This window comes from Nicotiana tomentosiformis, chromosome 4 (genome assembly GCF_000390325.3).
Source record: "Nicotiana tomentosiformis chromosome 4, ASM39032v3, whole genome shotgun sequence".
Taxonomy (NCBI): Eukaryota; Viridiplantae; Streptophyta; class Magnoliopsida; order Solanales; family Solanaceae; genus Nicotiana; species Nicotiana tomentosiformis.
The window spans coordinates 115,481,716-115,495,465 of record NC_090815.1 but is presented as its reverse complement, the minus strand read 5'-3'; the positions used below and the strand labels follow the sequence as shown (position 1 = coordinate 115,495,465).

At 35.8% G+C, this 13,750-nt stretch overlaps 1 protein-coding gene across 1 annotated transcript; it reads right to left on the bottom strand.

Moving 5' to 3' along the window:
- Positions 1-6,252: 6,252 nt before the first annotated feature.
- On the bottom strand, positions 6,253-6,786 carry LOC138910399 (uncharacterized). The gene has a single exon (XM_070201636.1). The coding sequence runs from the start codon at positions 6,784-6,786 to the stop codon at positions 6,253-6,255; it is 534 nt and encodes a 177-aa protein (XP_070057737.1).
- Between the last annotated feature and the right edge of the window lie 6,964 nt (positions 6,787-13,750).

Genomic DNA, 13,750 nt, shown 5'->3' with positions numbered 1-13,750 from the left:
GGTAAATGAATATTTAAAAACCTACTAAACCGACATAATCGTACCGTGCCGAACCGATTTTTAGGTTTTTTTAATAAAACCGTATGTTTTTATATAAATCTATAACTGTACCGATAATTATGGTAGATTTTTTATTTTATAAAAATAAACCTAAAAAATATTGAACCGTCAAATTGAAAAAAAAAAGATTTTGCAAAATATTTTTATTTTTTTAAAACTAATGCATATGTAATCCACTGCTTTAGGAGAGTTTTGTTTTTCAATAAATTTCCAATTTTTTTAAAATTTTTGTTTTTTTTCCAGTTTTTACAAAACAAATACTTTAAAAAAACTGAAAAGACTTAAAAATATATATTTTGCAAATTCCTTTCTTTTTCTAGTTTTTACAGAATATATATTTTTCAGTTTTTAAAAGCATTTAAAAAAAATCCAGGGCATTATTGATCCATTTTGAATAACACAAGGGCATTATTAGATCCATTTTATAACGGCAGGGTCATTTTTGGATTCAAATTTAAACGGGGGTTATAATTGATCCATTTTGAATACCACAAGGTCATATTTGGGCCTTTTTCCCAAATTGTATTTATCGAAAATCTAGGTTCATTTTTTAGGAATAAAGAATTAGGGTTCTTTGTCTTAAACAGAGAGTATTTATATATATATGTCTTAAACATAGAGTACATTATTCCACGTTTTTACAAATCATTTTGATCACGAAACTTCGTTACCATGCATGCGTGTTGTTTTTTTTTGGTAAATTTGGCATATATGTATTCGTTTTCCCCTTTTACAATTTGAAAAAAGGTACATTGTTTACTTCAGCACACTCAGGAGGAAATTGGAACGAGAATAACGTGGAAAGATTACTATTTAAATGAAAGTTTTGTCTAATATTTGATGTTCCGATTATTGAAGCCATTAGTTGTCTGTGCCCATTGTAGTAAGGCGAGAGTTTTTGGATATAGATGGTGGCAGTTGTAAAATAAAGTCTAAAAACAATCGGGAGTTCATTGAATCGATTGAACCAGTTTTTGAATTTAAATTAAGAAATTATACAAAACCTATTCGAACAAGAAAATAGAAATAGGTGGTTATTAATTAAAGCAGTAGTTTATGCACTTTGTAAACTTCTGATTCCTTTTGCTAGAGATAAATTATTGTTTTTTCTTAATTTAAATTTTAAAAATACATAGAGATAGAGACGCACGTAATGCACCTCTCCAAAATGCAATAGTGGCCACCAACCTAGACCATGGGCCTTCGGATCACCCATTTACCCGGTTCGCGCATGGATAAATTAGTAATTACAATATACTAGCTAATACACCTCAATTGATTAAATTAGAGGACGGAAATTCATTGTACGGAATGAGCTAAACTATGTACAAGCTGGTTTATTAACAGCCATTATAAACAAACAAAATGGTTAATTAAGTACTCCTTTCCTTCCATTTTTTTTTTCTGTTATACCTACAGTGTATATTACTCATTTCAAATCATTTTCTCAAATCCAATAAAATATGCATCAATTAATATGGGTATCATGATAAATTATGCACTTTAATTATTATTTTTTACGGAACATGAAAAGTCAAAATGTGTCATCTAAAAGTGAACGGGGAGAGTAGTTGATTAAAAAGAAATCAAAGGGCGGCGGCCATTTGTCATCCAAACCACATATACACCACATAAAACGTGCTTGTGCTTATCCACGCCCTATTATTCATTGCATTCACTCCTTCTCAACACCTGTCACCTGTCGCTAACAACAATTTAATTAGAAGCTAATTTAATTACAAAACTTGGCAGTCGTATATAATTATATTCCCTTTTTCCTTTTTTATTTTTGGGTTTTAGTGGGTATGATTTGTATTGATGTTCAACCACATAATTATCAAAACAAAAAAAATTCAAAAATCAATGATTTGTTATAAATAAAGACTATAAAGTAAAGATAAGTGTATAGAGAAACTGATATATTATTCAATTTTTAAACTTATGTTCATAATGAACTGAAAATTCATCTATTTATAAAAGAAAGGAAGCAACTGCGAGGCTTTTCAGGAAGCAGCTGTGAGGCTTTTCAGGAAGCAGCTGCAAGGCTTTTCTTTAGCTGCTTGTAAGTTGTCTGCATGAGGTGCTCGCAACCTGCTTGTTTAATAAGAAACTGCTGCAAACCATTTCATTGAGTTGCTTGCAACCTGCCTACATCACCTGCTTGTAAGCTATCTGCATGAGCTGCTTGCAACCTACTTGTTTAATAAGAAGCTGTTGCAAATCATTTCATTGAGTTGCTTGCAACCTGTCTGCATCAGCTGCTTGTAGATAAACTTCAATAGAGTACTAAATGGATAATCTTCTTCAAGAAGATTATCTATAGCGGAGTAATGAATGGACATCCAAAATATAATATTTTCATAACACTCCCCCTTGGATGTTCATTAAAAGATAATGTGTCTCGTTAAAACCTTACTAGGAAAAATCCAGTGGGAAAAATCCTAGTGAAGAAAAAAAAGTACACATATTTAGTAATACACATTTTTAGATGCCTCATTAAAAACCTTACAAGAAAAACCTTATGGGAAAAAGCTTAGTAAAGAAAAAAGAGTACGTTGCGTATTTCACTTCCCCTGATGAAAATCTTATTTCAAATATTTGAGTCTCCGCATTCCAATTTTGTATACCATCTTCTTAAAAGTTGAAGTTGGCAAAGATTTAGTGAACAAATTTGTTGGATTGTCACTTGAACGGATTTGTTGCACATCGATGTCACCATTTTTCTGAATATCATGTGTGTAGAATAATTTTGGTGAAATGTGTTTCGTTCTATCTCATTTTATAAATCCTCCCTTTAATTAGGCTATGCATGCAGCATTGTTTTCGTATAAAATTGTGGATCTTTTATCACATTCCAAATCACATTTTTCTTGAATAAAATGAATCACTGATCTCAACCATACGCATTCCCTACTTGCTTCATGAATAGCTATTATCTCAACATGATTTGAAGAAGTAGCAACAATTGATTGCTTTGTGGAGTGTCATGATATGACAGTACCTCCATATGTAAACACATACCCGATTTGAGATCGAGTTTTATGGGGATCAGATAAATAACCTGCACATGCATAACCAAACAAGATATGCACTACTTTTGTTAGCATAAAACAAACTCATGTCAAGAGTTCCCTTTAAATATAGCAAAATATGCTTAATCCTATTCTAATGTCTCCGTGTAGGAGAAGAGCTATATCTTGCTAGTAAATTAACAGAAAATGTTATGTTAGGCCTTGTAGCATTGGCAAGATACATAAGTGCACCAATTGTACTGAGATAGGGTGTTTCAGGACCAAGGAGTTCCTCATCCTCTTCTGGAGATCAGAACGGGTCCTTATTCACTTCAAGTGATCGAACAACCATTGATGTACTCAATGGGTGCGCTTTGTCCATGTAAAAGTATTTTTAGACCCTTTCTGTATAGGCAGATTGATGCATAAAGATCTCGTCTACTAAATGTTCAATTTGCAGTTCAAGACAAAGTTTTGTCTTTCCAAGATCTTTCATCTCAAATTCTTTCTTAAGATATTCAATTGCCTTTTGGAGCTCTTATGGAGTTCCAATAAGATTTATGTCATCAACATAAACAGCAAGTATAACAAAATCTGATGCCATTTTCTTTATAAAAATATATGGACAAATAACATCATTTATGTAACCCTCTTTAAACAAATATTCACTAAGGCGATTATACCACATGCGCCCAGATTGCTTTAAATCGTACAAAGATTTTTATAATCTGATTGAATATATTTCCCGAGATTTTGAATTTACTTCAGGCATTTTAAATCCTTCAGGGATTTTCATGTAAATCTCATTATCAAGTGACCCGTACAGATAAGCTGTAACCACGTCCATCATATGTATTTCAAGCCTTTCACTAAGGCTAAACTGATGAGATATCGAAATGTTATGGCATCCATAACGGGTGAATATGTTTCTTCATAATCGACTCCACGTCGTTGTGAGAATCCTTGTGCGACAAGACGAGCCTTGTATCTTTCGACTTTATTTTTGTCATTCCTTTTTCACACAAAAACCCATTTATGACCAACTAATTTTATACCAGTATATGTTTGGACTACTGGTCCAAAGACCTATCTTTTAGCAAGTGCGTTCAATTCTCATTGAATTTCCCCTTGTCATTTTGGCCAATCAGATCTTTATCGATATTCTTCGACAGATCGGAGTTCAAAATCCTCACTATCTTGCATAATGTTAAGTGAAACATTATAAGCAAAAATATTATCCACCACTATTTCAGATTGATTTAAATTAATCCTATCACCAATTGAACTTATTAAAAGTTCCTTGCTCACTTGAGTCTTGGGTTCAGTGATTTCTTCAGGAATCTCAGAACTAATCAGATCTTGGGTCTCTTCAGGAGATCCCTTTATAGTATCGTTTTGATCATTTGTCGATTTTCTTTTTCGAGAATTTCGATCCTTAGAACTCAAAGGCCTACCACGCTTCAGGCGTGCTTTAGGTTCACTAGTTCTCATGCTAGTAGATGGTCCTGCTGGGACATCAATTCATATAGGCATATTCTCTGCAAGGATATGTGACTTAGTTATCCTTTTCAAATCAGTAAACGCGTCTGGCATTTGATTTGCTATATTTTATAAATGGATTATCTTATGGACCTCTTGATTACATATAGGGGTACGTAGATCGAAATGAGATAATGATAAAACTTTTCACACAATTTCTCTTTTGATTTCCTTTATCTCTCCCCCTAGTTGTGGGAAATTTGTTTCATCAAACCGACAATCTGCAAATCGAGCAGTAAATAAATCTTCCGTCAATGGTTCAAGATAGCGAATAATAGAGGGTGATTCAAATCCAACATATATTCCTAACCTTCTCTGTGGCCCATCTTACTACGCATTGGTGGTGCTACTGGCACATATACAACACATCCAAAAATTCGTAGATGGGCAATATCTAGTTCATGACCAAAAACTAATTGTGACGGAGAATATTTATTATAATGTGTCGGCCTGATACAGATAAGTGATGTTGTATGTAAGATAGCATGGCCCCAAACAGTAGTGGCAATTTTGTTTTCATAAGTAGTTGTCTTGCTATCAATTGTAGACATTTAATAAATGACTCTGCAAGGCCATTTTGAGTATGAATATAAGCTACAGGATGTTCAACTTTTATCCCAACTGATAGACAGTAATCATCAAAAGCTTGAGATGAGAATTCTCCAGCATTATCAAGGCGAATAGCCTTTATAGGATAATCTTGGAATTGCATCCTTAATCGAATTATTTGGGCTAATAGCTTTGCAATAGTAGACACACATGAGACCATCTTGAATATGCATCTATTAGGACCATAAAATATCTAAACAACTCATTTGGTGGGTGAATAGGTCCACATATATCCCCATGTATACGTTCTAAAAAGGCAGGAGATTCAATGTCAACCTTCATTGGTGGTCTAGTGATCATTTTGCCTTGATAACAAGCATCACACGATAATTCATTATTTGTAAGAATCTTCAGGTTCTTTAATGGATGCCTACTCGAATTTTCAGTAATGCGCCTCATCATTATTGATCCAGGATGGCCCAAACGGCCATGCCAAAGCACAAAATATTTGAATCAGTAAACTTCTCGTTTACGATAGAGTGTGCTTCAACTGTACTAATCTTTGAATAGTATAAGCTAGAAGATAAACTTGGTAACTTTTCTATAATGCACTTCTGCTAGAAATATTCTTTGTAATACAAAGATATTCCATATTCATTTCATCTGTCGTCTCAATATGATACCTATTTCGGCGGATATCTATAAAACTCAACAAGTTTCTTCGGGACTTGAAGGAGAATAATGCATTGTCTATTATAAGTTTTGTTCCTTTAGACATAAATATAATGGCTCTTCCAGAGCCTTCAATCAAACTTATATTACCAGAAATTGTTGAAACATTTGCTTTTTCCTTATGCAAATAAGAAAAGTATTTCTGATCCTTGAATATGGCATGAGTTTTTCCACTATCAGTTACACAAATATCTTCATGATTGGTCTTTGATCCAAACATAATTTGAGGATTATCCATATTCTTCAAAATGACATAAATAAAATATGTTATAGTAAACATCATTATCAAAGCATAACTTCTATTTATGTACAACAATTACATAACCATACTATCTATTACAAACAACCAAAATTAAAATATTTACATTTCTACAGATTCATTACCGATCATATGACTTGTTTCTCCTTCTGGGAGTGCAAAGTAATCATCTACATCCAAAGGCATGAAGTCTAAATTATTTTCAGAAATAACATTTGTTTCAGCATTTTTATCTACCTTCTTCAGGAAGGCTTGATAAAGCTCAACCAGGTGCTTTGGCATACGACAGGTACGTGACCAGTGCTCTTTTCCTTCACATCTATAACATGCATTTTCTGGCTTTTCTGCTTGCACCGCTTCAAACTTTTGTTCCTTCCTTTTCCACTGTTGGTGGTGAGGACGGTTCTTTGGTGCATTATTATTACCATGATTAGAGTTTCTTTCCCGACCACGGCCATGACCACGACTGGGGCCACGACCTCTTCCACGCTTAGCTTGGTGGAAATTTATCTCATTCACTTCAGGGAATAGACAAGAACCAGTTGGTCGGCTTTCATGGTTTTTAATTAATAGCCCATTATGTTGCTCGGCTACAAGAAGATGTGAGATAAGTTCAGAATACTTTTTGAATCCCATCTCTCGATATTGCTGCTGCAGGAGCATATTCGAGGTTGTCACGCCCTAAACCTAGGGAGGCGTAGCTGGCACCCGGTGCCGTACTGGCCCGAGCGAACCACTCTGTAACTCTTTTTTTTTCTTTGTAACTATCATGGGCCAACATGGCCACAACTCATAATATATAACCATAAGTGGGCAAATGTTGTATCACTAAACAATTTTTCTTAAAACATTAATACATATGGGTCGTCAAGGCCTCTGACATACTGTACAAAATGAACCTCTATCTACAAAGCCTCTAAAATTATTTGACATCAAATAGGACAGGGTACCGGCCTACCCATAAGTATGTAGAAAAACTTTGACATGTTGACTCATAGAATCGGCTGCACTCCGAATGAGGTGGAGTCTTACTGTAACGACCCGGCCAGTCGTTTTGATAATTTAAATTTTGTCTGGAGGCATAAGGCCCTGAGCAGCTTCGTATTATGTGCCTTGACTTGCGTTCGTAGTTGAATTCAATTATCGGGTGATTCGAAGTGATTTGGGACACTTAGCCCCTAAAACGGAAGCGTAAGTCTTAGGATTTTAACTATAGTCGGTACTATGAAGACGACTCCGGAATAGAATTTTGTCGGTTCCGTTAACTCTGTTGGATGATTTTGGACTTAGGAGTATGTCCAGATTGTGTTTTGGAGGTCTGTAGCTCATTTAGGCTTGAAATGGTGAAAGTCGAATTTTTGGAGATTTTGACCGGTAGTGGACTTTTTGATATCGAGGTCGGAATGCGATTCCGGAAGTTGGAGTAGGTCCGAAATATTGAATATGACTTGTGTCCAAAATTTGAGATCATTCGGACGTGGTTTGATAGGTTTCGACATCGGTTGTAAAAATTTAAAGTTTCAAGTTCTTTAAGTTTGAATTGGAGGGTGATTCATGATTTTTAGCATTAGTTGATGTGATTTGAGGGCTCTGCTAAGTTCGTATGGTGTTTTAGGATTGGTTGGTATGTTTGGTTGAGGTCCTGGAGGACTCGAGTGAGTTTCGAGTGCTTAACGGATCAAAAGTTGGATTTGAGTTACTGCTGAAGTCTTCAGGCATCTGTCATTTTCGCACCTGCGGTGGTGAGACCGCAGGTGCGTGATCACACATACGGGGAGGCAAGTGTAGAAGTGGAAAAATGGAGGAGTGCTAGGGGTTGCAAGTACGAGGTAAAGGGTCATCGCAGGTGTGCAAGGTCCGCAGAAGCGGAAGGGATTTCCACAGGCACGCAGGTGCGGCCATTTCATCGCAGGTGCGAAGGTAGAGGGGGTAAGTGAATTGCGTAGATGCGCACCTTTTGGCCGCACAAGCGCACCCGTAGGTGCGAGCCCAGGCTCAGTAGGTGTAAGCCCAGGCTCCGCAGGTGCGAAAATACCTAGGCAATGGTTAAAACCGAAGGGCTTCGCGATTTTTGTCATTTTTTTGGACTTTGCAACTAGGTTTAGGGCGATTTGTGAGAGCATTTTCGAGAGATTTCTTGAGGTAAGTCCCTTGTGCTTATTTTTGATCAATAATCATGCTTCCCCATGTATTTTCTCACCTAGTTAGTGTGTATTTAAGATGAAAATTGGGAGTTGGAGGATAGGGATTTGGGGAGTTGGATTGTGGATTTGGATGACCATTTGGTGTCGAATTTTAGTAAATTTAATATGGTTAGACTTGTGAGTGAACAGGCTTTCGGATTTTGTGACTTTTACCCGATTCCGAGACATGGTCTCGTGTCGACTTTTTAGGGCGAATTTCGGAATTTTTGTTAAAGTATTGATTTAATTAATTAGATGAGTCTATTATGATATTAATTATGATATGTAATTATTTTTGGCTAGATTTGGGTCATTCAGAGCCGGATATTCGTGGAAATGGCATTCTTACGGATTGATTGAGCTTGACTCGAGGTAAGTATCTTGCCTAACCTTGTGTGGGGGAACTACCCCTTAGGATTTGAGTCATCTATGTTGATTGTTGTCTGTGTACGCGAGGTGACGAGTGCGTGCTCGGACTTATTTGTGGAAAGTTGGCCTTTTAGGGTTCTTATGTCCTTATATTCACCGTGTATGATATTATTTTTGATACATTTGAATTCCTATTTGCTAGTTTCACCTCTACATGTTTTGATTAGAGATAATTGCTTTAGGATTCACTCTTACTGTCTATTTGACCCTTATTTGACTTAACCAAAGATTTTACCTCTTTTATCGTCGTGCTATATTTTTCATAAATGTTTATCTTTAATTGAAATCATTATTTTCTCATCCTATAATTGTTTAGTCTAAATTGGAGTTATGATTATCTTCCGCTGCTTATCCTTACTTGAATTGCTGAATATTCCTCGTAATTGCTCAACCTCAAAAGGAGTTTAGATAACCTATATTTTAGTTGACTTGCCATTATTTGGAACTATTTGACTCGTGTTGGTTTCTTATTATTGACTTGAATATTGTGGAATCGTTGCTACATTTTTGTTTTGTTTTCCCTTGTTAAGTTGTTCTCCTTGTGCCTAGCATTCTTTACTGTGGTTATTCCTTGTGAATGAGTTCTACCATTCTTGTGATTTAAATTCTTGAGTTGATTTGCTCGTCGTACTTTGCATTTATGTCATTGTTTCTTTTGTACTCGTTGTGGTGATGTATGAGGTTTCTGTCGTGTTATAGTTGTTATCTCTATTGTTTATGCTGCATATTTAAATTGGGACTACGGACGTATTTCGGGAGATCTCCCAGCACTGCATATTTATTTTGGGACTACAGACGTATTTCGGGAGATCCCCCAGCACTGCATATTTAAATTGGGACTACGGACGTATTCTGGGAGATCCCCATGTCTTGCTTATTTACTTTGGGACTACAGACGTATTCCGGGAGATCCCCCAGCACTGTATATTTATTTTGGGACTACGAACGTATTCCGAGAGATCCCTCCCCCCCCCTCCGTACTGCATAATTAATTCGGTACTACGGGATGGTTTCCTAGTAGATTTTCCCTATGGTTATATCTGTGTTCGGAGCTGCTAATCTTCCATGCTTAGGTATCACAGGGTGACTCATACTCAAAGGATATTACTTGAAAAGTTTATATTTGAAAGGTTTTATCTTGAAAGAACTATGCTTGAAAGATATATATTTGAAGGAAGTATATTTTAAAAATAATTTCTTATTGGAAAGGATTATATTCTAAAGACCTCAATTTAAAAACTTACGGGTGAAAGTTTACACTTGAATGATTTGACTAATTTATTAGGATTGTTGGCTGAGACTTGATGTGAAAACTATTGCAGCTGCTGAGTTACTACTTGCCTTTACTGTATTGTGATTTTTGGATTTGGGTTGTGTTTTCGTTCATTCTTCTGTGTCTTATTCTGGTGTTCCGATGTTACTTCATATTTTTCCTTCCCTATTGCAGTTGTTATGCCGTTAGCCATATCGCGGGGTCCTTAGATAGATGTTATGTTTTGTCATCCCTATACTTATGCTTGTTCAGTTTATTAGACCAGTGGGTGTCTTGACTAGTCCTCGTCACTACTTCACCGAGGTTAGTCTTGATACTTACTGAGCACCGCTGTGGTGTGCTCATGCTACTCTTCTGTACAATTTTTGTTTTTGTGCAGACCCATGTATTTTTTCGTTAGCTAGCTGTGTGGACCGTCGCTGCAGAGACTCAAGGTAAACCTATCGCTGCGTTTGCAGGTTTCGGAGTCACCTTCAAGTTTTCATTTTGCACTGTTTATTCTTATTTTTGGACAGTTATATTTAGAAATTTTCTAGCAAACACTCTGTAGAGCTTATGACTTGTACTACCGGTTTTGGGAATTTTAAGAGATTTCTATTTATTTTGTTAGATGTTAATTAAATAATGTTGTTTCAATTAATGTTAGGCTTACCTAGTCCCTAAGACTAGGTGCCATCACGATACCAAACGGAGGAAAAAATTGGGTCATGACACTTACCGATCCTTCGCTGAATGCCAATCTCGTCTACTATGAGGGCTCGTCAAACTGATTATCTATACCTGCAGGCATGAATGCAGCATCCCCAACAAAAGGACGTCAGTACGAATAATGTACCGAGTATGTAAGGCAGAACTGAAACATAACAATAAGTCAACATTAACTAAAGACATATAAGAATCAACCTGAATCTCTGAAGTTCCACTATATATGCATACTTATTATACTTACATATATATAATGCTTCTCTTTGAGACTATTATCCATATCTTATGATGCATGACTGCCCAACCGGCCGTAGCTCGGTGGTAAATGTGTAACTGTCCAACCGGCCGTAGCTCGTTGGTAAATGCATGACTTCCCAACCGGCCGTAGCATAGTGATAAATGTGTAACTGACCAACTTGCCGTAACACGGTGGTAAATAAATATGCATGACTGCCCAACCGGCCACAACGCGGTGGTAAATGGATATGCATGACTGTCTAACCGGCCGTAACACTGTGGTAAATGCATGAAGATGCATGTATCACTATATTATAAACATTAACACATTTATCAAATACCTCAATAGAGACTTAGGAACATATTTAGACATGCTTGAATATTATTTCATAGGAATGAATAACGTAGACATCCTTAACTACTAAGAGTAGAACCATTTATGGAATAGCATTACGTTTACGTATCATAACTTGGATCATGCCAAAAGAAGAAAGAGTTAGCCTTAACATACCTGTATGATCTCTTCCTTATTACTCAACCAAGCTCAACACAACTTCTTTCATCTATAACAAGTGAAATGATATTGCCGTTAACATATAATGTCGTACCATCGTATTTGGCTAGTCGTATGACTTAAGAAAAATCGGACAGTAACTCCCCTATTTTTAATACAACCCAAAGACCACTAAGGGTCATCAACAGCCCAACAACAACAACTATAACCAACAATAGCAACAACAACGATACAATCCAATATGAGTTTCTCCGATTATCTTAACAATCATTCTGAGCGGCTAGTTCATTTTTAATCATAACAAGATATAAATTGAATCCAACTCTTATTCCATAAATTAGTTTACAGCCTTAAGAACATCATACTTATATGTATCATATTATTTCTAGTTTAAAACATCCACAAAATACCTTCCAAAACAGCCCCATACTTCTAGCACCTTAATTTTTATTGTCAATCACTTGTTTTTCATCTTTTCTTCTTCAATCAACTTAATTAACACCTAGAAAAGCTTAACAACATCAGACAAAATATTATAAAATTATTTCTCACAATTTTCGGCCCACCACAAACCATATATTTAGCCACAAAACAGTCCAACCAAAAAGACAACCATATCTCATGCTCTTTCAAGTGCTATCTTATGGGTTTTCACTCAAACAACACAACCAACACAAGATTAACCTTAGGCACAATCAAGAAGATGTTATACATACCTTTTACATTAGCTATAACTCGAAACCCTATCTCAACTTAGCTCACAATAGCCCTCAATTATACCACAACACCATAGAAGCATTCTCTTGTAGTCTTTAACATCTTTGATGATGATTTGAGTTGTTGTTTCCTTGAGTTTGGTTCTTGTGATCCTGAGATATGTTAGGGATGATTTTGGATATCTTGAGAGTGGTTTTGTATGAGTAAAATCTGTATTGTTGACGATATACAAGGGGATAAGACCACCGCCTCAATTTTACAAGCAGGTGGGTAAGCTGCATGCTTGGCAGCTTGAGCAGTGCCACTTCGTACACTTGTATCTCTCTATTCTGGTATCGTATTGACAAACGGTTTGCAGAGTTAGAAACTAGACACATAGGGATTTAATTTCATATAAAGATCTCCATGTAACTCTCAATATATGGGGAGAAAACTGCGTCGCAACTTGGCCTATAAACCTGCCAGTTTCTCCGAAGTGCGGCAACGTGACTTGGCGACCCTATTTTAAAAATCCATATTTCTCTGCCCCGATGTCGTATGAATAAATGGTTTGCACCGTTGGAAATTAAGTTCCAAGAACTTCATTTTATATATAATATATCCCAAAAATACCTCATATAACACATGAAATGTATTGCTCAAAACGCTTCATTACAAGGCAAATCCTAGTCGGTTTTTCCGTAACTTAAATCTGTTTTTTCCCAAACTTTATATTTCATATCCAAACATCATATATAGCCATATCACGACTTTAAACTCATTTAAATCATGATTAAAAAGTCTCATTCATCCTAACTTACCTAATACTTCGATAAACCTTCCTTAGCCTTGTAGAAGGATTTCATCCTTTTTGAGCTTACATCAATTTACTTATAGCATACTTTCACGTACGGAAATATGGGGTGTAATATCGGCATGAAAAGTGGTGAAAGTTTTCTCCAACATATCATGATTAGTAATATTATCACCACATAATTTTAATATGGAAATAATTCTGAACATTGCAGAGTTATACTGATAGATTTAAAATTTTGTAGCCTTAAATGAGTCAAATCATATCGTGCATGTGGAAGAACCACCATCTTCAGGTGGTCATATCTATCTTTCATATTATTCTACAGTATGACTGGATCTTTAACAGTAAGATATTCCATTTTCAGGCCCTCATCAAGGTGATAGCGTAGGAATATCATTGCTTTGGCACGGACTTGGTTTGATGCCTGATTTTTATCTTTGATGGTGTCTGCCATACCCATCGCATCAAGATGAATTTCGGCATCAAGCACTCAAGACATGTAGCTTTTGCCCGATATATCCAGGGCTACAAACTCAAGTTTAGAAAAATTTGACATTATTTAGAAAAAGAAAGTTCGTACCTCTAATACTTTCAAAGTATTTTCTCGAGATGGCAGAGTCTCGTGTTAATAACGTGTTATAAAATAAAGACTGTAAAGTAAAGACAAGTATAGGAAGAAATTGATATATTATTTAAACTTCAAACTTATGTATATAATGAACTGAAAACTCCTCTATTTATAAAAG

Coding starts and splice junctions, on each gene's coding strand:
- LOC138910399 (XM_070201636.1), bottom strand. CDS start 6,786: ATGGGATTCAAAAAGTATTCTGAACTTATCTCACATCTTCTTGTAGCC.